The 27978-nt window shown below is 47.2% G+C and overlaps 1 protein-coding gene and 1 pseudogene across 1 annotated transcript; both read left to right on the top strand.

Annotated features, from left to right (window-relative positions):
- LOC138658528 (zinc finger protein 345-like) overlaps window positions 1-27650 on the top strand; it is a 131498-nt pseudogene extending 103848 nt beyond the window's left edge.
- LOC138658439 (oocyte zinc finger protein XlCOF7.1-like) lies at window positions 12246-26719 on the top strand. The gene is made up of 7 exons (XM_069745842.1): window positions 12246-12338; window positions 13416-13562; window positions 13865-14044; window positions 15632-15755; window positions 18742-18839; window positions 18958-19075; window positions 26461-26719. The coding sequence occupies exons 2-7, from the start codon at window positions 13473-13475 to the stop codon at window positions 26706-26708; spliced, it is 858 nt and encodes a 285-aa protein (XP_069601943.1). The 5' UTR covers window positions 12246-12338; window positions 13416-13472; the 3' UTR covers window positions 26709-26719.
- Window positions 27651-27978: the final 328 nt, after the last annotated feature.

Here is a 27978-nt window from a genome sequence, read left to right on the forward strand (position 1 = left end):
ACTGGCGCATAGCAAATGTGGTGCCAATATTCAAAAAGGGCTCTAAAAGTGAACCTGGAAATTATAGGCCAGTAAGTCTAACCTCTATTGTTGGTAAAATATTTGAAGGGTTTCTGAGGGATGTTATTCTGGATTATCTCAATGAGAATAACTGTTTAACTCCATATTAGCATGGGTTTATGAGAAATCGCTCCTGTCAAACCAATCTAATCAGTTTTTATGAAGAGGTAAGCTATAGGCTGGACCACGGTGAGTCATTGGACGTGGTATATCTCGATTTTTCCAAAGCGTTTGATACCGTGCCGCACAAGAGGTTGGTACACAAAATGAGAATGCTTGGTCTGGGGGAAATTGTGTGTAAATGGGTTAGTAACTGGCTTAGTGATAGAAAGCAGAGGGTGGTTATAAATGGTATAGTCTCTAACTGGGTCGCTGTGACCAGTGGGGTACCGCAGGGGTCAGTATTGGGACCTGTTCTCTTCAACATATTCATTAATGATCTGGTAGAAGGTTTACACAGTAAAATATCGATATTTGCAGATGATACAAAACTATGTAAAGCAGTTAATACAAGAGAAGATAGTATTCTGCTACAGATGGATCTGGATAAGTTGGAAACTTGGGCTGAAAGGTGGCAGATGAGGTTTAACAATGATAAATGTAAGGTTATACACATGGGAAGAAGGATTTAATATCACCATTACACACTGAATGGGAAACCACTGGGTAAATCTGACAGGGAGAAGGACTTGGGGATCCTAGTTAATGATAAACTTACCTGGAGCAGCCAGTGCCAGGCAGCAGCTGCCAAGGCAAACAGGATCATGGGGTGCATTAAAAGAGGTCTGGATACACATGATGAGAGCATTATACTGCCTCTGTACAAATCCCTAGTTAGACCGCACATGGAGTACTGTGTCCAGTTTTGGGCACCGGTGCTCAGGAAGGATATAATGGAACTAGAGCGAGTACAAAGGAGGGCAACAAAATTGATAAAGGGGATGGGGGAACTACAATACCCAGATAGATTAGCGAAATTAGGATTATTTATTCTAGAAGAAAGACGACTGAGGGGCGATCTAATAACCATGTATAAGTATATAAGGGGACAATACAAATATCTCGCTGAGGATCTGTTTATACCAAGGAAGGTGACGGGCACAAGGGGGCATTCTTTGCGTCTGGAGGAGAAAAGGTTTTTCCACCAACATAGAAGAGGATTCTTTACTGTTAGGGCAGTGAGAATCTGGAATTGCTTGCCTGAGGAGGTGGTGATGGCGAACTCAGTCGAGGGGTTCAAGAGAGGCCTGGATGTCTTCCTGGAGCAGAACAATATTGTATCATACAATTATTAGGATCTTTAGAAGGACGTAGATCTGGGGATTTATTATGATGGAATATAGGCTGAACTGGATGGACAAATGTCTTTTTTCGGCCTTGCTAACTATGTTACAAGATGATCTGCTGCCAGAACAGTGATATTTAAAACAAAAAATGATTTCAACCGACAAACTAATGTTTTGCTCGTAGGTAGGGTGATTGGCAGCCTGTTTAGATCGGCCGATCGGTACCGATTATCAGCCAGTGAAGATGCACCTCAGGTCGGAGTCACACTTAACGTAAGAAAAATCAGTCCGATTCTCTCGCCCGAGAATCGCACAAATGTTCTCCATACGGTGATCTGTATGTAATCCGTTTGCAATGCGATGATGCGATTTCCTCGCCTCTAAGTATCCGTTTGGCATCCGTATGACATGCGTATGGCTTTACATTTCTTACTGCTTTTCCTCATTGAATTTAATGGCTCAATGGCCTGAAATGATAAAAAAGTGTGCGTATTTCTCGCAAGTCACATGGATGGTCCGTGTGGTGTGCGATTTTTTTCTCACACCCATAGACTTGCATTGGCGAGACTCAGCCGACATAAGCATAAAATTTCACTCGCATGCTGAATAGCCCGAGAAAAAAAATAGTGATGGGAGCTGCCCCATAGATTAATACAAGTCCGAGTGCTATGCGATGTTTTATCTCACGTTGCACTCAGCGAGACCTGGCGGCTCTGATGAGTGTTATAGTCAGTACCCAGTACCGGTGAATAGCGATCACTTTACTGCTATACAGATGCCAGAGCCAGTTTCGGGAAACATGGATGACATCACAGCTCTGTGGAAACATTTCTGGTAATAAATTGGTGAACAAGGGAATCTCTTGTTTTATATTTTTTCTGGACTACATTGGATTCGGAGGATTACTGCAGAATTTTTTTAAATAAATTGGTGAAAGATAATGTGGGGGAGCCTTTATTTATGATGTTAGATTTGCCACTTCTGGGGCGGCTACGGGCTGGTATTTTTAGGCTGTGAAGGGCCTGAGATGAGTCTAAGCTACGTAAGCTCCAGCAGGGAGATCATCCGACAGAGGAATTCCGCTCTGAGTTTTGTAGATCAGCTACTGGCACCCAGTGGAACGATCGTGCTCTTAGAAGTCAGTTTTCTCAGGACCTGACTGAAAGAGTAAAAGATGCACTAGCGCTTTACGGAACTCCTGATTTGTTGGAGGTTGCCATGGCTATGGCCATAGGCTTACATAGACATCTCAGGGATAGACTTGTTGTGACTCCATCCCCCACGGTACTCCCTAAAACTGAGATTCTCCCTGTGTACTCTCAAGGACCGATGCAGTTAGGAGAGGCCTCCAGTCGGTATGAGTCTCTTGCGGTTTGCTGCAAAACGTGGTTGTGTCTTTTCTCTGGTCAAAAGGAGCATTTCATTGGGGTCTGTACTTCGTTACCAAAGCACAAAAAGCCATCTGAAAAATTGTAATCCCAATCCCAGGTTGTGTGTAGGATAACAACCTGGTGCATATATCTCTTCTTCATGTGCATCTAAGTATATCGTACCCACAGCAGTGGTTATAGGTATGAAAACTGAGAAAATATCTATCCTCTTAGTGGGGCGGGAGCCAATATGGTGGATGCTTGGTTCACACGGGACCTTGGTCTTCCCTGTAGTAGTCTGGCAAAGCCCATCCCGATATTTGGCATTGACTCTGTGTTAAATATTAATTAATTGAATTATTCTTATTCTGTACTGAGCACATTGCTTCTTGCTGACATTACAAACAGCTATTTCTGTGTATGTAGCTCAGAGTATAAGTCAATGCCATATGGAGGGAACACGTGGTCTGTGGGACATATAAATAACGTCTCTTAGGAGGGTGGGTGGCTTTTGTCACGTGGGAGCTGCCACCTCCTGCCTTCACCATCATTCTCCATGGACATCGGACAAGGAAGCAACAGCTGATAGCCATGTTGATTTCAGACTTCACACTAACGGATGGCTCTTACCATTCAGAACTCTGGGAAAGATGAGTAACAAGCGCTGATATTTACACATGGACAATCTGTTCGTAACTATTTCATCTATTTTTATGTTTTGCTGCAATGTGGTTTTTCTGTGGACAATTCAATAAACCACTACATGTTTTATGAGAATATCATGACATTTTTTCTTGAAGAATAACGCACCTGGTAAAGTCTTGATTAAATAAATGTGCGAAATAAGCATATTTAACACTCTGCACTAGTAATGAGTGAGTGTGCTCGTTACTCGGGTTTTCCGAACATGCTCGGGTGTTCTCCGAGTATCTTTGGCAAGTTTGTAGATTATGTTTGAGTCCCCACAGCTGCATGATTTGCGGCTGCTAGACAGCCTTGTCATGCCTTTTGGATTGATGCCTCTAATGCTCCCGCCTGTCATGCAGCTGCAGTGCAGTAGAGCGCAACCTCCACCAGGGGGAGCCTGGTAGGGAAGCCAGACTGCACACACAGAGCAACTGAACAGACGCCACCTAGTGGCGAGAGCGAGGTCAGGAAAACCAAGTCAGAGCACAACAGTACAAAAGGATTTAGACAGAATGGATAGTCAGGACATAGCAAGGGATCAGTAAATCAGGACGGGTAAAATACAGTACAATAGGGACAAACTGAAACGGAGTCAAAAAGCCAAGCTAAGAGATCAGAACCAGGGAGTCAAGCAGATATACAGACAAACAAAGAGACACTGGGAAAGGGCAGGCAGGAGGAGATAACAGACACAGGAGAAGTCAGGGTTCACAGTAGGACAAACCAAGGGCTTCCAGAGTCAGGTTCACACGCCAAAGACAGAGCTATAGCTGACACCACCCTCTGGATACCTGGAAGCTAAATAGCAAACCCGAGCCCAGAATGAGGCAGAGCAAAGTTAACCCTTGACATGATCCACCCAGAGAAAAAGCAGACAAGAAACACCAGAACGGATCATGACACCGCCGTGTTCCAACATGACGATAGAGGTACAGGAGTCCCCACACATGCAGCTTGAATCTAAATGATGTTGACGGAATGCTGCTGGGGGCTGCCGATCCCGCTGGTGAGCACAACAACGATACAGGAAGGGGAGGGTTTGATCTCATCGCACTGTCCAGGTAAAAGCAAAAATCTATTTATTCAATAATTAAAAAACAGGCAAGTAGAAACAACCTGACGCGTTTCTGATGATGTAAGCGCCCTTAGTCATAGGATGTCAGTGAGCGAGCACAGGCGAAGAGGACAAGATCCAATCAAAATACAAGAAATAATATAAATACAGCAGCTGATCAAAAACACAAAAGACAAGTTAAAGCGATGTATAACATCAATATATGGAAAACAAGGCTTTTTTTTAATTCATTCCCTTCCTTCATCATTAAATTTCTCTGCCAATTAGAGCAATTTTTGAAACGCAATTTAAAAAAAAAAAATATTTGAAGTGATAATGTTTACTCTCGGCGCGTTTTATCTAGTAAATACTCATCAGGAGAATTTGTCATGGAGAAGGGTCCCATATCCCCCTTCTAGCACCTTTGTCACAGCCTGCTTCTCTGGCTGTGCAGCCAATATTCGAAATGAACCCAACCAACTCCAGGAAGGCACCCTAACAAGAATCTCAGAATTATCACAAGTTAGTGAAAAAGCTCGTATTAGTGAGCTCAGAAGTTTTGCAAACCTCTTTCCTAGGTTGATGGTGCACTTGGATGAACCAGAAAAAAAACAACTGCAGCTACAGAAGATGGAGATGAATGGGGTGTGCCTGCACCTACAGACGTTGTCAAAATTAAATTGCTTCCTCTGCTGCCACCGATTACTCTTGAAGTACGATAATCTGTCTGCGGCATATGAGGACTTACTGACTCTATCACACAAGGTGCATGTCATGCACGCGCGCTGCCCTATTATCACTGACAGTGGCAGTGTAGGGTGTACTCCATTACCGAAGGCAATATTAACACCGAGCGCTGAGCAGGACTTCTCTAATGTTGCTATCTGCTGTTTAACAAACACTAGCTGCCAAATATCTTAACCCCTTTCTGACATCCGACGTACTATCCCGTCAAGGTGACCTGGGCCCGTATGACCAGTGACGGGATAGCACGTCATATGCGATCAGCCGCACTCGTGGGGGGAGCGCGGCCGATCGTGGCCAGGTGTCAGCTGACTATCACAGCTGACATCCAACACTATGTTCCAGGAGTGGTCACGGACCGTTTCCGGCTCTTTAACCCCCAGAACACTGCGATCAAACAAGACCGCAGCGTTCCGGTGGCATAGGGAAGCATCGCGCAGGGAGGGGGCTCCCTGTGTGCTTCTCTGAGACCCTCAACAACGCAATCTAGTCGCGTTGTTCCAAGGTCTCCTCACTGCAGGCCCCTAGATCCAAGATGGCTGCGGGGTCCTTCTAGGTCCTGCAGGGAGGTGGCTTGTCAGTGCCTGCTGAGAGCAGGCGCTGAGAAGCCTCCTACACTGCCTGTCAGATCACTGATCTGACAGTGCTGTGCAAAGTGTCAGATGAGCGATCTGACACTATATAGTGATGTCCCACCCTGGGACAAAGTAAAAAAGTAAAAAAAAATATTAACATGTGTTAATAAAGATATATATAAATAAAAAAATCCTAAATAAAGAAAAAAATAATAATTATTTTTCCAAAAAATACATTTCTTTATATAAATAAAAAAAATAAATAAAAGTACACATATTTAGTATTGCCGCGTCCGTAACGACCCGACCTATAAAACTGTCCCACTAGTTAACCCCTTCAAGAACACCGTAAAAAAAAATAAAAAGCCATGCAAAAAACAATGATTTATCATCATACCGCCGAACAAAAAGTGGAATAACATGCGATCAAAAAGACGGCTATAAATAACCATGGTACCGCTGAAAACGTCATCTTGTCCTGCAAAAATCGAGCTGCCACACAGCATCATGAGCAAAGAAATACAAAAGTTATAGCTCTCAGAATAAAGCCAAGCAAAAACAATTATTTTTTATATAAAATAGTTTTTATTGTATAAAAGCACAAAACATAAAAAAATGATATAAATGAGGTATCGCTGTAATCGTACTGACCCGGAGAATAAAACTGCTTTATAAATTTTTACCACAATGCCCCCCCCCAAAAGAAATTCGTGAATTGCTGGTTTTTGTTCATTCTGCCTCCCAAAAATCATAATAAAAAGCGATAAAAAAAGGTCACGTGCCCGAAAATGGTACCAATAAAAACGTCAACTCGTCCCGCAAAAAACAAGACCTCAACTGACTCTGTGGACCAAAATATGGAAAAATTATAGCTCTCAAAATGTGGTGATGCAAAAACTATTGTTTGCAATAAAAAGCGTGTTTTAGTGTGTGACAGCTGCCAATCATAAAAATCCGCTATAAATAGTAAATCAAACCCCCCTTTATCACCGCCTTAGTTAGGGAAAAATAATAAAATAAAAAAAATGTATTTCCATTTTCCCATTAGGGTTAGGGCTAAAGTTAGGGTTAAAATTGTGGCTAGATATGGAGTTAGGGTTTGGATTACGTTTACGGTTGGAATTAGGGTTGGGATTAGGGTTAGGGGTGTGTTGGGGTTAGGGGTATGGTTAGGGTTAAGGGCATGTTCGGGTTAGGGGTGTGGTTAGGGCTGGGATTAGGGTTAAAGGTATGTTGGGGTTAGGGGTGTGTTGGGGATAGGGGTGTGGTTAGGGTTAGGGGTGTGGTTAGGTTTGGATTAGGGGTGTGTTGGGATTAGGGTTTCAGTTAGAATTTGGGGGTTTCCACTGTTTAAGCACATCAGTGGTCTCCAACAGAACCGGCCTGGTACCGAGTACCCCACGGACATACGCACCACAGACACACACACTGTATACGTCGTACACACCACTCACACACTGTATACACCATACACACCACAGACACACACTGTATACGCCGTACGCACCACAGACACATAAACACCGTATACAGGGACGGGTTATAATAGGGTCAATCTGGGCGGTAGCCCAGGGCCCAGTGGTGTGGGGGTGCCCTGGGCTACCGCTCAGATTGTCCACCGCCATCAAAGCATTACTGCCCTGACTGGCGTATGGGCCCGGTGGGCAGAGGGGGCCCACATCGGGCCTGTCTCATCTGCTCACCTGGCCCCTACCGGAGCTGCGGCAGTGTAACGCCATTGACGTGCAGGCGCGCGCCCGCACGTCAATAGTTAACATCCGCCAGCCAATCGGAGGCTGGCAGCTGACGTCAGCCGCAGCGCGCACGTCGCCGGTGTCTGATGTCATTGTCAGTTGCCGGCGAGTGCGCGCTGCTGGAGGGAGCTTCGCCGCTGGAGCACGGACAGGTGCAGATAACTTTTTTTTTTTTAGTGCAATCGGCAATCCGGGGGGCCCGGGCCAGTATGCTGGAGACACTGGGGGCAGAGATGCTGGACACACTGGGGGTAATATGCTGGACACACTGGAGGCAATATGCTGGAGATACTGGGGGCAATATGCTGGACACACTGGGGGCAGAATGCTGGACACACTGGGGGCAATATGCTGGAGATACTGGGGGCAATATGCTGGACACACTGGGGGCAGAATACTGGACACACTGGGGGCAATATGCTGGACACACTGGGGGCAATATGCTGGACATACGGGACAGATTGCTGGACACACTGGGGGCAATATGTTGGATACACTGGGGCAGATTGCTGGACACAATGGGGGCAATATGCTGGACAAATTGGGGGCAATATGCTGGACACACTGGGGGCAATATGCTGGACACACTGGGGGCAATATGCTGGACACACTGGGGGCAATATGCTGGACACACTGGGGGCAATATGCTGGACACACTGGGGCAGATTGCTGGACACACTGGGGCAGATTGCTGGACACACTGGGGGCAATATGGTGGACACACTGGGGGCAATATGCTGGACACACTGGGGGCAGGATGCTGGACACACTGGGGGGCAATATGCTGGACATACTGGGGGCAATATGCTGGACATACTGGGGGCTGAATGCTGGACACACTGGGGACAGAGATGCTGGACACACTGGGGGCAATATGCTGGACATACTGGGGGCAATATGCTGGACACACTGGGGGCTGAATGCTGGACACACTGGGGGCAATATGCTGGACACTGGGGGCAGAGATGCTGGACACACTGGGGACAGAGATGCTGGACACATTGGGGGCAGGATGCTGGACACATTGGGGGCAGAGATGCTGGACACATTGGGGGCAGAGATGCTGGACACTGGGGGCAGGATGCTGGACACACTGGGGGCAGAGATGCTGGACATTGGGGGCAGAGATGCTGGACATTGGGGGCAGAGATGCTGGACACTGGGGGCAGAGATGCTGGACACTGGGGGCAGAGATGCTGGACACACTGGGGGCAGAGATGCTGGACATTGGGTGCAGAGATGCTGGACACTAGGGGCAGAGATGCTGGACACTAGGCGCAGGGATGCTGGACACTAGGGGCAGAGATGCTGGACACACTGGAGGCAGAGATGCTGGACACACTGGGGGCAGAGATGCTGGACATTGGGGGCAGAGATGCTGGACACTGGGGGCAGGATGCTGGACACACTGGGGGCAGAGATGCTGGACATTGGGGGCAGAGATGCTGGACATTGGGGGCAGAGATGCTGGACACTGGGGGCAGAGATGCTGGACACTGGGGGCAGAGATGCTGGACACACTGGGGGCAGAGATGCTGGACATTGGGTGCAGAGATGCTGGACACTAGGGGCAGAGATGCTGGACACTAGGTGCAGGGATGCTGGACACTAGGGGCAGAGATGCTGGACACACTGGGGGCAGAGATGCTGGACACACTGGGGGCAGAGATGCTGGACATTGGGGGCAGAGATGCTGGACACTGGGGGCAGAGATGCTGGACACTGGGGGCAGAGATGCTGAACACACAGGGGGCAGAGATGCTGGATACACTGGGGCAGAGATGCTGGACACACTGGGGGCAGAGATGCTGGACACTTGGGTCAGAGATGCTGGACACACTGGGGGCAGGACTGGAGACAGATGGGGCAGGATTGGAGACATGGGCAGAATGTAGATACGGGGCATGATTGGAGACACGGGCAGAATGAAAGACATGAGGCAGGATTGGAGACAGATCGTGCAGGATTATGGGGCAGGATGGATACGATGGAGACTGATGGGGCAGGATGGGGAGATCATATGGGGCAGGATGGATACTCATGAGGGCAGGATGCGAGAACATATGGCTGGAGCCAGGAATGAGATACACGGGGCCAGGATGGGGGATATTATTATTACCATAGGGGCTAATTAAGGGATATTATTACTGCAGTGATGCATTTATTTTATTTTTTGAGGACACTGTTTTAAATGGGGGGGGGGAGCTGTTACTGTGTAGAGTGACACTATGTTGCCTTTGTTTCTTCTTGTGGTGTAATGTAGAAGTTGGGAAAAATTAAGTAATGTGTTCTGCAAGCGGAGCTCGAGATAACTGTGTTATTTCCTGTAGAGACGAGTCCTGGCTGAAAGAAGTGATGACGGTCTGTGCTGGATGAAAGATGAAGGACTTCACCTAGAGACGTCACTGGTGAGTCAGTGTTACCTATACACTGACACTATACACTGTATACTATATACAGAGCTCCTGTGTATATTGTCACCAGTGATCACTGTATTACCTCTACACAGACACTGCATACTAAGTACAGATCTCCTGTGAATACTGGCACTTATGGTGATAGTATTGTGGGGGTTTTTTCTTCATAACTGAAGGGTAAATTGACTAGATCAATGGATGTTTGACAGGTTATAGTTACACACAGCAAATATTTTTCTGGAATAATCTGGTTCAGGTATATGATGACCCCATCGCATGACCCTGTCGCATCTGTCTGAACAGCCCGGGGCCCTGGCTACCCTTAATCCACCCCTGACTTTATACCCCCTACGCACCACAGACACACACACACTGTATATGCCGTACGCACCATACACACAAACATACTGTATACACCGTACGCACCACAGACACACACACTGTATACGTCGTATGCCACACACACACACACTGTATACGCCATACGTACCACAGGCACACACACTGTAAACATCGTATGCCACACACACACTGTATACGTCATACGTACCACAGGCACACACAGTATACTCCGTGCGCACCACACACACACTGTATACGCCGTACGCACCACACACACAAACACACTGTATACACCATACGCACCACGGACACACACACTGTATACGCCATACGCACCACACACACACTGTATATGCCATACGCACCACAGACACACACTGTATATGCTGTGTGCACCACACACAGAAACATACTGTATACGCCGTATGCACCACACACACACTGTATACGCCGTACGCACCACACACACACACACTGTATATGCCGTACGCACCACACACACACTGTGTACGCCGTGTGCACCACACAAACACTGTAAACGCCGTGCGCACCACACAAACACTGTATACGCCGTACACACCACACACACACTCAGGGTTGGACTGGCCCACCAGAGAACCGCAGAATCCTCAGGTGGGCCCTGGCTTCTACTTCATGAGAGTTCATAGTGCAAACCTTGCAGTTGCTATGGGGCTCTTCAGTGGGGGAAAAAGGTGGACCCTCAGAATCAAATCCTCCGGTGGGCCCAATGTTCTTCAGTCTGACACTGCACACACTGTACACGCCCTATGCACCACACACACACACACTGCATATGCGTTATACATTCTCTTGCGCGGTAGCACCAGCAAAACACTGTCGCGAACACGCCGCTGAGATCAGCCGAACGATTCACTGACCACCGCCATCTTTGTATAGGAGGAGTTTTAATGTGACCGCCGCCATCTCTACAGGAGGAGCACATGCGCACTTTTAATGTGACCGCCGATATCTGTCTGCACAAAGATGGCGGCGGTCTGATTTACTGCGCTTGTGTGAATTCCGGACAGGTGCAGTGAATAATTTGGCTGATCCCGGTGGCAGATGCGCGACGTGTCTACAGGCAGAGGAAGCCGTCACATTAAAGGGGTTTTCCCACAAACGAAAGTTCATTTTAATTGTCTGTGTCTGACCGTGTACAGAGCATAGCACATCTCCTGGGCAGGGGAGGAAGCAAAAGACAAAACTGACCTTACAGGGGATCACAGAGGATTCATTTTGTGAGGTAAAATATTTCACTGTTTTTAAAAAATATTTTACCCCACAAAATGAATCCTCTGCGATCTCCTGCTGTAATGTCAGTGTTGTCTAAGAAGAGAGCACAGACGGGAGAAGTCAGCACCTGGGGGAAAGAAAGAGTGGATAGATGGGGGCGCACATGAGGCGGAGAGATTCTCAACGCTGCAAAGCCAGCCCCCATCGCGACATTACCGCCCCCCGATGCCACAGCACCCGGCCTCCATCTACTATTATAGCATACACCATCCATATATTATACACACTCATTACATGGTGTAGCGTTTATAGGTTATTTGATGTGTGATATCGATGCATATTATTGTTGAGCATAGATATTATCCTAATGTCAGATGTTTCACTAATTCAGTATGGAACATGTGACTAAACACTAGCAGCCTTACTCCTATTGTAAGTATTTATTGTTCCTCAACCATTTTTATGAACTGGGTTGTTAGAAGGTGAACGTCTGTTACACAGGTGCTGTACTCAGGGGCTACAGGGCACAGAAGCTGGGGGCGGCCTCCCCCAGGCTAAACATGCCAGCCCCTGACGTCACCACAGGTCCTTCACCACTTCTCCTGAGCCCCGCCCCCTGATCACATGACGACATCACCACAGGTCCTTCACCTCCTCTCTCCTGAGCCCCGCCCCCTGATCACATGACGGTGACGTCACCACAGGTCCTTCAGCTCTCCGTGCAGCAGCTCCGTCCTGGTTGTGTGCAGCTCGTGTTCTCTGGTGTCAGCCAGCAGCAGATTTCCCGCCATTCCGGTGAGATTACAGGAGGGTTTGTGGTAAATCTGTGAGAGGAGAGTGTGGGGTGAGATCAGAGCTGTTCCTGTGGAGGCTCCTGCTCCCTGTGACTGCGGCTCCTCACTGTTGGGGACGGGCAGCATTGTATGGGGGATGTGCAGCGTCTGCTCCTCATCTCACGGCCCCGCTGGTGGTGTAGTTACCACGGTGACCGTCCCCCGCTGGCGGTGTAGTTACCCCGGTGACCGTCCTCTGCTGGCGGTGTAGTTACCCCGGTGACCGTCCTCTGCTGGCGGTGTAGTTACCCCGGTGACCGTCCTCTGCTGGCGGTGTAGTTACCCCGGTGACCGTCCTCTGCTGGAGGTGTAGTTACCCCGGTGACCGTCCTCTGCTGGCGGTGTAGTTACCCCGGTGACCGTCCTCTGCTGGCGGTGTAGTTACCATGGTGACCGTTCTCTGCTGGGGGTTTACTTACCACGGTGACCGTCCTATGCTGGCGGTGTAGTTACCCCGGTGACCGTCCTCTGCTGGCGGTGTAGTTACCCCGGTGACCGTCCTCTGCTGGCGGTGTAGTTACCCCGGTGACCGTCCTCTGCTGGAGGTGTAGTTACCCCGGTGACCGTCCTCTGCTGGCGGTGTAGTTACCCCGGTGACCGTCCTCTGCTGGCGGTGTAGTTACCATGGTGACCGTTCTCTGCTGGGGGTTTACTTACCACGGTGACCGTCCTATGCTGGCGGTGTAGTTACCCCGGTGACCGTCCTCTGCTGGAGGTGTAGTTACCCCGGTGACCGTCCTCTGCTGGCGGTGTAGTTACCATGGTGACCGTTCTCTGCTGGTGGTGTAGTTACCACGGTGACCGTCCTCTGCTGGAGGTGTAGTTACCACGGTGACCGTCCTCTTCTGGAGGTGTTGTTACCACGGTGACCGTCCTCCTACGCGGCTGATGATGAGCGGTCAGATCGGTGGAGGAGGCCGCGGTGGAGTTTTGTGGCTTCTCCTCCAGATTCCTCCTGATAAATGTTGATATTTGGCAGAATTTAGTGATTGTCGTTCTCTCGTCCCCTGTGATTTCCATCTTCTCCTTCATCATGAAGACGCCGGCAGGACGAGATCCCTCCAGCTGATCCAGTGCTCATCCCTCCTCCTCCTGAATGACCCCGAGGATGGACGAGGACAGGGATGAGACCACCAGAAGATTATTCCACTTCGCCCTGGAGATCATCTCCCTGCTGAGCGGAGAGGTAACTCCTCTACATTTCTATCAGCTTTATTGTGTTCTGTGACAAGTCCGACATCCAGAATAGAGAGAAGGATTCTTTACTGTAAGAGCAGTGATTGTGTGGAGCTCTCTGCCCGGAGGAGTTGTCATGGGGATTCCCTATAAGAGCTGTAGAGGGGCCGGGATGTCTGTCCGGAGGGGAATAATATTCCCGGTTATGGCCCCAGATTACTGGAGACGGTTATTGATCCCGGGATTTCTACTGATTGTCAGATCTGGAGTCGGGAAGGAATCTTCTCCCTAAGTGTCTCTCTCCATACACAGGATTACACAATAGTGAGGAAGACACCGGGGGACTGTGTGACTCCCATCATCCATCTCCAGGAGTCAGGAGGGCGGAGCCCGGGCCCCATCACAGAGCCTCCCCCGCACTCCCTGCTACATGAGAGGAACAAGAAGATCCTGGAGCTCAGCAACAAGATGATTGAGCTGCTGAGCGGAGAGGTGACTGCTGGGAGATTATACAGCACTGGAGGATTCTGGGTGATGAGCGGAGAGGTGACTGCTGGGACATTATACAGCACTGGAGGATTCTGGGTGATGAGCGGAGAGGTGACTGCTGGGACATTATACAGGACTGGAGGATTCTGGGTGATGAGCGGAGAGGTGACTGCTGGGACATTATACAGCACTGGAGGATTCTGGGTGATGAGCGGAGAGGTGACTGCTGGGACATTATACAGCACTGGAGGATTCTGGGTGATGAGTGGAGAGGTGACTGCTGGGAGATTATACAGCACTGGAGGATTCTGGGTGATGAGCGGAGAGGTGACTGCTGGGAGATTATACAGCACTGGAGGATTCTGGGTGATGAGCGGAGAGGTGACTGCTGGGACATTATACAGGACTGGAGGATTCTGGGTGATGAGCCTCGGAGAGGTGACTGCTGGGACATTATACAGCACTGGAGGATTCTGGGTGATGAGCCTCGGAGAGGTGACTGCTGGGACATTATACAGTACTGGAGGATTCTGGGTGATGAGTGGAGAGGTGACTGCTGGGACATTATACAGCACTGGAGGATTCTGGGTGATGAGCGGAGAGGTGACTGCTGGGAGATTATACAGGACTGGAGGATTCTGGGTGATGAGCGGAGAGGTGACTGCTGGGACATTATACAGTACTGGAGGATTCTGGGTGATGAGTGGAGAGGTGACTGCTGGGACATTATACAGCACTGGAGGATTCTGGGTGATGAGCGGAGAGGTGACTGCTGGGAGATTATACAGGACTGGAGGATTCTGGGCGATGAGCGGAGAGGTGACTGCTGGGACATTATACAGGACTGGGGGATTCTGGGTGATGAGCCTAGAGGTGACTGCTGGGACATTATACAGGACTGGGGGATTCTGGGTGATGAGCGGAGAGGTGACTGCTGGGACATTGTACAGCACTGGAGGATTCTGGGTGATGAGCCTAGAGGTGACTGCTGGGACATTATACAGGACTGGGGGATTCTGGGTGATGAGCGGAGAGGTGACTGCTGGGACATTATACAGGACAGCACTGGAGGATTCTGGGTGATGAGCGGAGAGGTGACTGTTGGGACATTATACAGGACTGGAGGATTCTGGGTGATGAGCGGAGAGGTGACTGCTGGGACATTATACAGGACTGGAGGATTCTGGGTGATGAGCGGAGAGGTGACTGCTGGGACATTATACAGCACTGGAGGATTCTGGGTGATGAGCGGAGAGGTGACTGCTGGGACATTATACAGGACTGGAGGATTCTGGGTGATGAGCGGAGAGGTGACTGCTGGGACATTATACAGGACTGGAGGATTCTGGGTGATGAGCGGAGAGGTGACTGCTGGGACATTATACAGCACTGGAGGATTCTGGGTGATGAGCGGAGAGGTGACTGCTGGGAGATTATACAGCACTGGAGGATTCTGGGTGATGAGCGGAGAGGTGACTGCTGGGACATTATACAGGACTGGAGGATTCTGGGTGATGAGCGGAGAGGTGACTGCTGGGACATTATACAGCACTGGAGGATTCTGGGTGATGACGGTGTGGCTGTTGTCAGGTTCCTATAAGGTGTCAGGACGTCGCTGTCTATCTCTCCATGGAGGAGTGGGAGTATCTAGAAGGACACCAGGATCGGTACCAGGATGTGATGATGGAGGAGCTCCGGCCTCTTACACCACGAGGTGAGAGGCTCCTTGTTGGCTCCGGTGGATGTGATGACGTCTCTCCGCCGTCGTTCTATAATAGATGAGTTTTCTCCAGACTTGCTCCGGTTTTCTCTACATTTTCTCCGTCTGACAACAGCTTTCATTTCCTGATTATTTTCTTCTGATCTGTGAGTCGCGGTTTCTCCGCTGCCGTCTCGTCTTCATCAGTCTTGAGTCTTCGTCCTCGGCGGCTTCTTTCAGAATCTTTCTCCTTCCTTAGAGCATCGGTCACATTTTCTTTGTCCCGTCCTTCTGTCCGTTCTCTCCTGTGAGTTCTTTCTGTCCCTAAGGCTAAGTTCACATTTGCATTCTGCCGGGCTGCGTCGGGCGCAGCCGCGGCGACGCATGCGTCATGTGCCCCGCCCTATGTTTAACATGGGGGCGCATGGACATGCGTTGCATTGCGTTTTGTGACGCATAAGTCTTTTTTGGCGCACGCGTCTGGGCGCAGAGGACGCAGCAAGTTGCATTTTTTTTTGCGTCCAAAATCATGCCAAAAAAGGACGCATGCGTCGCAAAACCATTCGTTTTGCATGCGTTTTGGTTTGCATTGTGCGTTGCGTCGCCGACGCAGCACCGCACAACGCAAATGTGAACGTACCCTAAGTCTGTCGTGGATTGTTACTCAGCAGAGTCGGGGTTAATTTACTGATCATTCTCCCCCTAATCCGCTGTCGCTCGTCCGTCCCTCAGAATCGGTGCAGGCTCAATGTCGTCATCAGTCGTGGTCGGTATCCGGCTCCTCCCTCTTGGCTGACACTTGTGTCTCCTTCCTTGGTCTTCTCCTTCATTCTCTCTTCTTTTTTGTGACAAATCACTTTCTCCGTTCTGTGCACAAAGTCCTGGATAAATATCGGCACCGGACCGTCCCTCAGACCTCGGAACACGAGTCGCTGTCCTGATATAAAGATGGGACGTGGTGGAGCCGATCACCCGTCAGTCTGACATGGAGGCTTTCCAGCCGTTCTCCGGCCTCCGCGTCTATTCACCACTCGCTCTGCAGGTGTAGAAGCCAGAACTCTCCGTACTGGAGGAGAAGGTTGGATCACCACTCAGGGGACCAGAGCACCAAACCACATAAAGAGAACCAGTCATGTAAAATAACATTATTAACCTTTACACATGGGGTTAACCTGCAAGTTAATAATGTTTTGATCTTGCCCATATCCTGCACTGAGAGCCCCTCTGCCAGGAGGAAACTAACTTTATTCACCCCGGCAGCGTTCGGCTTCCAGCCATAGAGGTGCGGTCGGTGCGGCTTCAGTGGCTCCTCAGTATACAGTGAGCAGTGGCTGAATCTGCGCCCCGGCACTGACTGACAGCCGGCTCTAATGCTGAGCCATAATGCTGAGCCGGCTGTCAGTCAGTGCCGGGGGCGCGGTAACTGCTGCTCTGTATATACTGAGCGGTGACTGTAGCTGCACCGGCCGAAACTCTATGTCTGGAAGCTGAACACTGCCAGGTGGGATAAGGTTCATTTCCTCCCGACAGTGGTGCTCTCAGGGCTGACACCGGGCAGGTTATAAATGCTATTAACTTGCAAATTAATCCCGTATCTGCATGTTATTAGCATTATTATATGACAGGTTCCCTTTAAGTGGCACTGTCAGGCTGCTGGCAGCAGTGAAGTGGTTAAACGTCAGCAATCTGAGCTCACTCCACAGACGCACACCTGGCGTCCTCCATGTATGAACACCAGATATCAGGAAGGGGTTAAAGAGACATCAGAATGCCCGGGACGGGGGTCCTAGCCTCAAGGGCTCAACGACCGCAAAATGTCAGGGGGTCCGCTCTTCCTCTTCATGAGGTCTGAGCAGAACAATGTAAGTGGGATGGTGACGCAGGTGTTGGCCCTGCAGGGACATCGGGCCGCACAATGGTGATGATAATCTTTGTAATCTCTCCTTGGCTCCCCGTGTACATCAGTAAGCGCCGATGACCCCGGTGCCGGCTCTCTACTGTCCTCATATTACACATTGATAGGCGCTAACTGCTGCGTACCGGGGGCTCCCCACAACACCGTCCTCCCGAGCGCTGTGACCGTTAGTCGTACACGTGCACTTTTCTCCTTCAGAGTCAGACTCCGATCTTTCCGCGCACTTTCTGCCTATTTTATTGTTTATATCGAGGCGAATGTGGAGATTTTTCTCTAAGGAAGAATAAAAGCGCAGTAGCTCATCTTTTAATAGGAGGACGGCAGGTTCTCTCCTCTTAGGCTTTGTTCACACTGGGGGTTTTGCTGCTTTTTTATGCTAATTTTCAGCTGCGTTTTACAGTACCAGCTATGTCTATGACATTTCAGAAATCTCGTGCACACAGCTTGTTTATTTGTCATCAGTGTTTTGTGCTTTGCATGGTTTCCTGGACATAGAGCAGGTCACTTCTTTCAGCATTTTTCACCCATTGACTTGAATGGGTGGTGAAAAAACTCTGCAAAACGCACCAAAAACGCAAGTATCATTTTTTGAAGCGATTTTCATGCTACAACCTCATTCTTTGGAATAGAACTTTTTTCTATGCTTATTTTCTATGAGCATCTACAAGTGACAAATCTAGCATGTCAAAACCTCCACAAAACCCGCATCAAACAAGCAGCGAAAAACGTTAAAAATGTGGAGCTTTCTCCAGCTCCTCTGTGGTTCCATCCCTGGTGGAGAGGAAACTTGGAGAAGTTGTGTTTCTTAGTGCGGCTCCTCCATCTGACTGACGAGGGTCTTCTCTGTCCCTCTCCTCAGGGTCCTCATCCTCAGAGTGCAGAGCAGAGAGCATTAGACTTTGGCCTCGTTGATCATCACTTCATACTTGGGGCCACAATGTGCTGGGACCTCGGTACCGGTGGTGAGGACCACAACAATGTAATTTAGTCCCTGATACATAAACCTAGAATTACTGGTTCTGAGAGACTTGTCTCATATATAGACAGATACACGGCCGGTGATGTATTCAGTCTGTGTCTCCACAGATGGATCCAGGAGGATAAATCCACCAGAGAGATGTCCCCGTCCTCTGTATCCCCAGGACTGTCCGGAGGAGAATCACAACATCCCGGAGGATCATCAGGTAGATGACACTGAAGCCTCCACAACATCTGACCATGAAGTGATGGGACCTGAGCTCATCTTACATTTTTCTTTTTAGGGTATTTGTATTGTGCTGATTGTTACATCTGATATATCAGGAGGAAGATCAGACTAAGAATAAAGTGAAGGAGGAGACAGAAGAAGAAGCGATGTCGAGGGGGGATCAGCCGTGTGTGAGTGACGGGAAGGAGGAGATTCCTGGAGATGTTTCCACAGGTATGTAATAATGGCTGGCGGGTGTCGATGATGATGACCGGCGGGTGATGATGATGACCACTGTGTGATATCATGTAAAAGTCTCCAGTGTAGTGAGGCTTTGTCCGCTGTCCACATCACAGCAGAAACGTCCGGTGATGGCGCGGCTGCTCCTGTACATAGTCCGGCGGTGCACTGATGAATAATGGGGCCGTCTTCACACCTTCTTAATGATTTAGAAAGCATATTTTTAATTTTCCTGATGATACTTTTTTTAATATTACTTCCATCATTTACTTATATATTTTCTTACACAAGTCCCGTGCTGCCATATAAATGACCTGAGCTTGTGATTCAGACAGAATCTCCGCCGGAAGATTCCCAATACTGACGCAGATGGAGGCACAGTGGACGCCATCTGTCCTATGATCCGACAGTGTCTATCTTTTTAGGCTTGCATAAAAGCACGGTCGACCAGTGTTGTGCACCTCTGAAAAGAAGGACACCACTGATCTGAGTCCACAGTAACTCTGCTGCCTCATTATAGTGAATGGCTCTCTCGGGGATGTCATCTGAATCACATATTTTGTAGATTTAGATGGAAACCCCGATGTAAGTGCTCAGCATAGAGCCTCGCAGGATAAATGCAATCTAAAAAGTCTTTTACCCCAAATTGCCACCAACAAAAGCTTCTACTCAATCTACAAAAAACAAGTCTCCACTCAGGTTCATCATCTGGTAACAGAAATATTGAGGGTGTCCACATTACTGGTAGCACAAAAGCTCTGGAAAAGTGACATGGCTCCTACCATGGTCCATGGGGGGGGGGGGGGGGGCATTTGTAACCCCTTCAAGACCCTGGAGGTTTTCATTTTTGCATTTCCGTTTTTTGTTCCTTGTCTTCCCTGAGCAATAACTTTTTTTATTTTTTTTGGTCAATATGTCCATGTGAGGGCTTATTTGCAAGATGAGTTTTACTTTTGAACGACATCATGGATTTTTACCATATTGTGTACTGAAAAAATACAAAGTGTGGTCAAATTTTAAAAAAGTGCAATTCACCAATTGCTTTTTGGATTTTTTTTTTTTTAGCATGTTCCCTAAATGCTAAATAAAAAAAAAATGCAACAAAAAAATATTGGGCTGGGTGAGGGTAGATACAAACTTTTTATCGCCTGTTATTGCATTTTATTGCAGTGTTGCAGCAACCCAAAAAAACATAATTCTGGGATTTGATTTTTTTTTATCGTTACGCCAATTACCAATCAGATTATTTTTATATTTTGATAGATCGGGCGATTCTGAACGTGGCGATGCCAAATATGTGTATTTTTTTTATTTATTTTTGTTTTATTTTAAATGGTGATATAAACTTTTATCCTACCACTGGCATCCATACTCTCACTCCATGACTCAGACAGTGCTGCTGCTTTCTACAGTGCCACTCTCGTATCAGCTATTGACACGTTGCCCCTCTCGTTCATGGCAGAGTGCGACGTATCAATAGACATCCCTGGCACAATAACATCACTAAAAAGCTCCGGCAAGTGTCCAGGGTTGCAGAAAGGACAAAACTGTTAAAACTGCAGGGCATTGGAAGAAAACACATTCGCAAGACGACTTCACTGCATTCAAACAGGCAACACTCGCTTTTAAATCTACTCTCACCTCTGCTAAACAGGCGACTTCACAACCCTCGTATCCTCCCTATCCTACAACCCCAAACAGTTATTCAAAACCTTTAACTCCCTCCTCCGCCCCCCACTGCCCCCTCCAACCTCCCTCATCTCTGCTGAGGACTTTGCCACACACTTTAAAAATAAGATCGACCAAACAAGGCAAGTCTTCATTGTTCAACCACCACAACCCCTTTGTATGCCAGACCAATGCCCTAACCCCATAACCTCCCTCTCCAACATCACTGAAGAGGGGCTTAATTGTCTCCTCTCCAAATCGCACCTCACCACCTGTGCGCTCGACCCCATCCCACCTCCTCCCCAACCTCACTGCCACTCTTTTCCCATCCCTAACCCACCTCTTCAACCTATCACTATCTTCTGGTACCGTCCCTTCTGCTTTCAAACATGCCACAATCACGCCTATCCTTAAAAAGCCAACCCTCGATCCAACTGCTATGTCCAGCTATCGCCCAATATCTCAGCTCCCATTCGCTTCCAATCTCCTGGAGCAGCACGTCCACGCTGACCTTTCTCCCACCTCTCATCTAACTTACTCTTTGACAATCTGGTTTCTGCCCCATCACTCAACTGAGACAGCCCTGACCAAAATCACTAACGACCTACTTACCGCCAAAGCTAATGGACAATACTCTATACTCCTCCTTCTAGACCTGTCCTCTGCTTTCGACACAGTTGACCACTACCTCCTACTACAGGTCCTCTCCTCCTTTGGCCTCAAAGACCTCACCCTATCTTGGATCTCCTCATACCTTTCCAACCGCACATTCAGCGTCTCCCACTCCCACACTACCTCCTCATCCCACCCTCTCTCTGTTGGAGTCCCCCAAGGATCTGTTCTAGGACCCCTACTCTTCTCAATCTATACACTCGGCCTGGGACAACTCATAAAGTCCCATGGATTCCAGTACCACCTCTATGCTGATGACACTCAGATCTACCTCTCTGCTGTCCAGAATCCCGGAGTGTCTATCAGCCATATCCTCCTTCTCCTCTCGCTTCCTCAAACTCAATGTGGACAAATCTGAACTCCTCATCTTTCCTCCATCCCATAGATCTTCCTTACCTGACCTATCTATCGCAATCAATGACATCATGCTTTCCCCCGTACCGGAAGTCCGCTGCCTCGGAGTAACCTTCGACTCTGCCCTGTCCTTCAAACCGCACATCCAATCTCTGTCCACCTCCTGTCGCCTCCAGCTCAAAAATATCTCCAGAATCCGTCCTTTCCTCAACCGTCAATCTACTAAAATGCTTGTACATGCCCTCATCATCTCCCGCCTTGACTAATGCAACATCCTTTTCTGTGGCCTCCCTTGCACCTCTCCAGTCCATCGTTAACTCTGCTGCCCGACTAATCCATCTCTCTCCTCGCTACTCCTCCGCTTCCCCCCTCTGCAAATCTCTTCACTGGCTCCCATTCCCTCAGCGTATCCAGTTCAAATTACTAATACTGACCTACAAAGCCATCCACAACCTGTCTCCTCCATATATCTCTGAACTAATCTCCCGATATCTTCCCTCACGTGATCTCCGGTCCTCCCAAGACCTCCTTCTCTCCTCCACACTTATTCCCTCCACACCCAACCGCCTCCAAGACTTCTCCGGAATATCCCCCATTATCTGGAATTCTTTACCCCAACAAGTCCGACTATCAACCACATTCGGATCCTTCAGACGGAACCTGAAAACTCATCTCTTCAGGAAAGCCTACAGCCTGCACTGACCCCGCTGCCTCCTCATAACTACCGGAGACACTTCCTCACAAACACCGGAGCTCCTACAACCCTCGACCTATTGTCTCCTTCCCCATAATCCTGTAGAATGTAAGCCCGCAAGGGCAGGGTCCTCGCCCCTCTGTATCAGTCTGTAATTGTTAGTTTACTGTAAGTGATGTCTGTAACTTGTTTGTAACCCATTCTCATGTACAGCACCATAGAATAAATGGTGCTATATAAATTAATAATAATAATAATAAACTTTTATATATATATATATATATTTTTTTTTTTTTACTTTTCACTAACTTCAATAGTCTCCATGGCAAAATAGAAGCTGCGATCATCTGATTGCCTGTACTACAACTGAAATTATGTCTTATATTCTAACGAGCTTAAAGAGGTAGTCACCGGGAATAGTTTTCACTTCACAGGTGTGCCCTGTTAGGTTTAATAAGTGGGATTTCTTGCCTTATAAATGGGGTTGGGACCATCAGTTGTGTTGTGCAGAAGTCTGGTGGATACACAGCTGATAGTCCTACTGAATAGATTGTTAGCTGCTTTTTTCTTACCATAATACAAATTCTAAGTAAAGAAAAACGAGTGGTCATCATTACTTTAAGAAATGAAGGTCAGTCAGTCCGAAAAATTGGGAAAACTTTGAAAGTGTCCCCAAGTGCAGTGGCAAAAACCATCAAGCGCTACAAAGAAACTGGCTCACATGAGGACCGCCCCAGGAAAGGAAGACCAAGAGTCACGTCTGCTTCTGAGGAAAAGTGTATCCGAGTCACCAGCCTCAGAAATCGCAGGTTAACAGCAGCTCAGGGGGAAGCGCCAGCTGCCTTTTCTTTAGGTAAATTGATCGTACCTGTAAATCTACAGTACAGGCCAAAAGTTTGGACACACCTTCTCATTTAAAGATTTTTCTGCATTTTCATGACTATGAAAATTGTACATTCACACTGAAGGCATCAAAACTATGAATTAACACATGTGGAATTATATACTTAACTTCAGTTGTTTCACACCTTTTTGTTATGTCTTATATTCTAGGTTCTTCAAAGTAGCCACCTTTTGCTTTGATGACTGCTTTGCCCACTCTTGGCATTCTCTTGATGAGCTTCAAGAAGTAGTCACCGGGAATGGTTTTCACTTCACAGGTCTGCCCTGTCAGGTTTAATAAGTGGGATTTCTTGCCTTATAAATGGGGTTGGGACCAAAAGTTGTGTTGTGCAGAAGTCTGGTGGATACAGAGCTGATAGTCCTACTGAATAGACTGTTAGAATTTGTATTATGGCAAGAACAAAACAGCTAAGTAAAGAAAAACGAGTGGCCATCATTACCGTATCTACTCGAGTATAAGCCGAAATTTTCAGCCCACTTTTTTGGGCTGAAAGTCCCCCTTTCGGCTTATACTCGAGTCATACCCGGGGGTCGGCAGGGGAGGGGGAGCGGGGGCTGTCTAATAATACTCACCTACTCCTGGCGCGGTCCCTGCATGTCCCTGGCTTCCCCGGCGCCGGCAGCAGCAGCTCCTTCCTGTACTGAGCGGTCACATGGTACAGCTCATTACAGTAATGAATATGCGGCTCCACCTCCCATAGAGGTGGAGCCGCATATTCATTACTGTAATGAGCGGTAACGGTGACCGCTCAGTACAGGATGAAGCTGCGGCGTCGGGAAAGCAGGGACTGCACAGCACCGGGACCAGGTGAGTATAACGGGGAGGGGAGCGCTGCACGATAGTCACCTTTCCTCGTTCTGGCGCCGCTCCGTTGCTCAGGTCAGAGGGCGCGGTGACGTGGTTAGTGCGCGCGTTCTGCCGAACGTCAGTGCTGAACATGGAGTGGCGCCGGAACGAGGTGCAGGTGACTATTGAAAGTGCCGGGGGCCTGAGCGACGGAGGGGTGAGTATGTGATTTATTTTTTTTTATCGCACTATATGGGGCCATAACGTTTGTGCAGCACTATATGGGGCCATAACGTTTGTGCAGCACTATATGGGGCCATTACATTTGTGCAGCACTTAATGGGGCCATAAAGTTTGTGCAGCACTATATGGGGCAAGTGTTTTGTATGGAGCATCTATGGGGCCATAACGTTTGTGCAGCATTATATGGGGCCATAACGTTTGTGCAGCACTATATGGGGCCATAACGTTTGTGCGGCACTATATGGGGCAAGTATTTTGTATGGAGCATCTATGGGGCCATAACGTTTGTGCAGCATTATATGGGGCCATAATGTTTGTGCAGCACTATATGGGGCCATAACGTTTGTGCAGCACTATATGGGGCAAGTGTTTGTTTGGAGCATCTATGGGGCCATAACGTTTGTGCAGCACTATATGGGGCAAGTGTCTGTATGGGGCCATAATTAACATTTGTGGAGCATTACGGTATATGGGGCAAATGTCTGTATGGAGCATCTTATAGGGCCATAATCAAGGTTTGTGCAGCACTATATGGGGCAAATATCTTTATAGAGCATCTTATGGGGCCATAATCAGCATTTGTGCAGCATTATATGGGACAGAGGTGTCAAACTGCATTCCTCGAGGGCCTCAAACCATCCTTGTTTTCAAGATTTCCTTAGCATTGCACAAGGTGCTGGAATCATTCTGTGCAGGTGATTAAATTATCACCTGTGCAACACAAAGAAATCCTGAAAACATGACCTGTTTGCAGCCCTCGAGGAATGCAGTTTGACACCTCTGATATAGGGCAAATGTGTCTATGGAGCATCTTATGGGGCCATTATTAACCTTTATGCAGGATTGTATGGGGCATATTTTAATATGAAGCATCTTAAAGGGCCATCATGAACTGTATGGAGCATTATATGGGGCTCCTGATTCAATATGGATATTCAAAAACACTTAACCTACTGATGTCTCAATTAATTTTTCTTTTATTGGTATCTATTTTTACTTTTGACATTTACCAGTAGCTGCTGCGTTTCCCACCCTAGGCTTATACTCGAGTCATTAAGGTTTCCCAGATTTTTGTGGCAAAATTAGGGGGGTCGGCTTATACTCGGGTCGGCTTATACTAGAGTATATACGGTACTTTAAGAAATGAAGGTCAGTCAGTCCGAAAAATTGGGAAAACTGGGATATAGACTGGTGAGCATGCAGCGTGTAAGCGCACGTTCACTCTGGCCACAGAACAGAAAAAAACGAAGACCGAAACATAATGATTGCATATGAATGATTAAGAAAAAGTATGTGGTATGTGGCACTCACCATGGTATCTTGAATGAAAAATCCTTTATTTCATGACTATCATCTTAGATGGTAATGTGCAGCGGCGGGGAGAGAGGACGATGGCCGTTTCCCTTTACCACACTTCAACAGGTCCAGGTTGAAGCGTGGACCTGTTGAAGCGTGGTAACGCAAAACGGCCGTAGTCCTCTCTCCTTGCACGCCTCTGTCCACCGCTGCACCTTACCATCTAAGATGATAGTCACGAAATAAAGGATTTTTCATTCAAGCTGCCATGGTGAGTGCCGCATACTTTTTTCTGAGTCATTCATATCCACATGTTGATATACGCTGAGCATCTCCAAATTGGACATTTATGCTGATAAAGGCTTTGTAATCCGGCTCAGCTGCTCCGTACAAAGGATTACATGTTTTAACACTGGTGCCGCTATTCACATTTCTCTGTGGCTTAGAGAATAATGATTAAATACCCTGAAGTAAATAAATAAATTGCAATAGTGCATGAAAATAATATAAGAGACTTAGTTAACATGTTTTTTGATAAAAAAAAAAATGCAAAAGCCATCCAACCACGTCACGGTCACCGTAATTGGGAGAGTCCTAACTCTAATATTAAAAACCTTACCGTTTGTCATGTGGCATGTCGTTGTTTTCCTTATTACCCGTCTTTTCACTGGCGTTTTTCATTGTAAGCTTCGTAAAATATATTTCGAAATCGCTTTTGTGTTGTAGATTAGATGTGATTTTTTTTCATTCTTTCATCCTCAGGAATTCCTTTTGAGAATAACGGTTTGTCACTCAATTGTAAAAAAGATGTCAGGATGCACTGTAATGGAGAAAACCTCATTACCCTTCATGGACCTCCTGGACTTCACAGTACTTTACTTTCTTATAATCCTCCTAATCATGGGGAACCCTCTCCTGAGCAATCTCGCATTATTACCACAATTCCAGGTGGCAAAGTGGACACAAGATTTCAGTGTGACAAGCAACTTCCTAAATACTCAGATTTTTGACAAAGAAAGCAAAAAGGAAAAAAGCCATACTCCTGTTCAGAATGTGGGAAATGCTTTATAATTAAATCAAAATTTGTTATACATAAGAGAATTCACACAGGAGAAAAGCCATTTTCATGTTCGGAATGTGGGAAGGCCTTCTCAGATAAAGCGATTCTTAGTAGACATCGGAGAATTCACACAGGAGTGAAGCCATATTCCTGTTTAGAATGTGGGAAATGCTTTATAGATAAAGGAAATCTTATTACACATCAGAGAATGCACACAGGAGAGAAGCCGTATTCATGTTCTGAATGTGGGAAGTCCTTCGCTTTTAAAGGGAATCTTATTAAACATCAGAGAATTCACACAGGAGAGAAGCCGTATTCATGTTCAGAATGCGGAAAATGCTTTACAGATAAAGGAAATCTTATTATACATCAGAGAACTCACACAGGAGAAAAACCATTTTCATGTTCACTTTGTGAGAAGTCCTTCACAGATAAAGGGCATCTTGATAGACATCAGAGCATTCATACTGGAAAGAAGCCATATCCATTTTCAGAATTTGGGAAATGTTTTAGAAATAATTCAGTGCTTGTTAAACATCAAAGAACTCACACAGGAGAAAAGCCGTATTAATGTTCAGAATGTGAGAAATGCTTTACAGATAAATCAAGTCTTGTGCAACATGAGAAAAGTCATAGAGAAGAGAAGCCATATTCATGTTCAGAATGTGGGAAATCTTTTACATATAACTCATATCTTGCCACACATCAAAAAATTCACACAGGAGAGAAGCCATATTCATGTTCAGAATGTGGGAAATCTTTTATGCAAAAATCATATCTTGTAAAACACGAGAGAAGGCATGCAGGAAATAAACTGTAATTATGTGCTGTGTTTTTTAAATGTTAATAAATATTGCTCAGTATAAATGAGTTCACCCCTTTGATCGGTAAGATTTTAATTAATATCTCACTGAACACAAAAATAGTTTCTAAAATTTTGCCAACACTGAGTTTCATAGAACATTTTTTTGTAATGAAAACATAAAAGTAAGGTTAATACTGAAGATTTTGTAATTAGATGTATATATTTACTCAAATTAGTTGATGCAAAAATGAGTTCACCCCAAAAGCTACTACATCTAGCATTATGTATGGCCTCCATGACTATTAAGCACAGCACCAAGTCATCTAGGCCTGTAATGAACAAGTTGGTGACATAATACACAATCTATCTTTTTCCCTTCTTCAAGAACAAGCGCTCTTAGAGCCTGGATGATGGA

This window comes from Ranitomeya imitator, chromosome 1 (genome assembly GCF_032444005.1).
Source record: "Ranitomeya imitator isolate aRanImi1 chromosome 1, aRanImi1.pri, whole genome shotgun sequence".
Lineage (NCBI taxonomy): Eukaryota > Metazoa > Chordata > Amphibia > Anura > Dendrobatidae > Ranitomeya > Ranitomeya imitator.

Excerpts from the sequence above, each read along its gene's own strand:
- LOC138658439 (XM_069745842.1), top strand. The coding sequence starts at position 13,473 with ATGACCCCGAGGATGGACGAGGACAGGGATGAGACCACCAGAAGATTA. Across the intron at positions 14,045-15,631 it reads TTGAGCTGCTGAGCGGAGAG|GTTCCTATAAGGTGTCAGGA; the intron begins GTGACTGCTGGG and ends GGCTGTTGTCAG. Across the intron at positions 19,076-26,460 it reads TCCTGGAGATGTTTCCACAG|GAATTCCTTTTGAGAATAAC; the intron begins GTATGTAATAAT and ends TTTCATCCTCAG.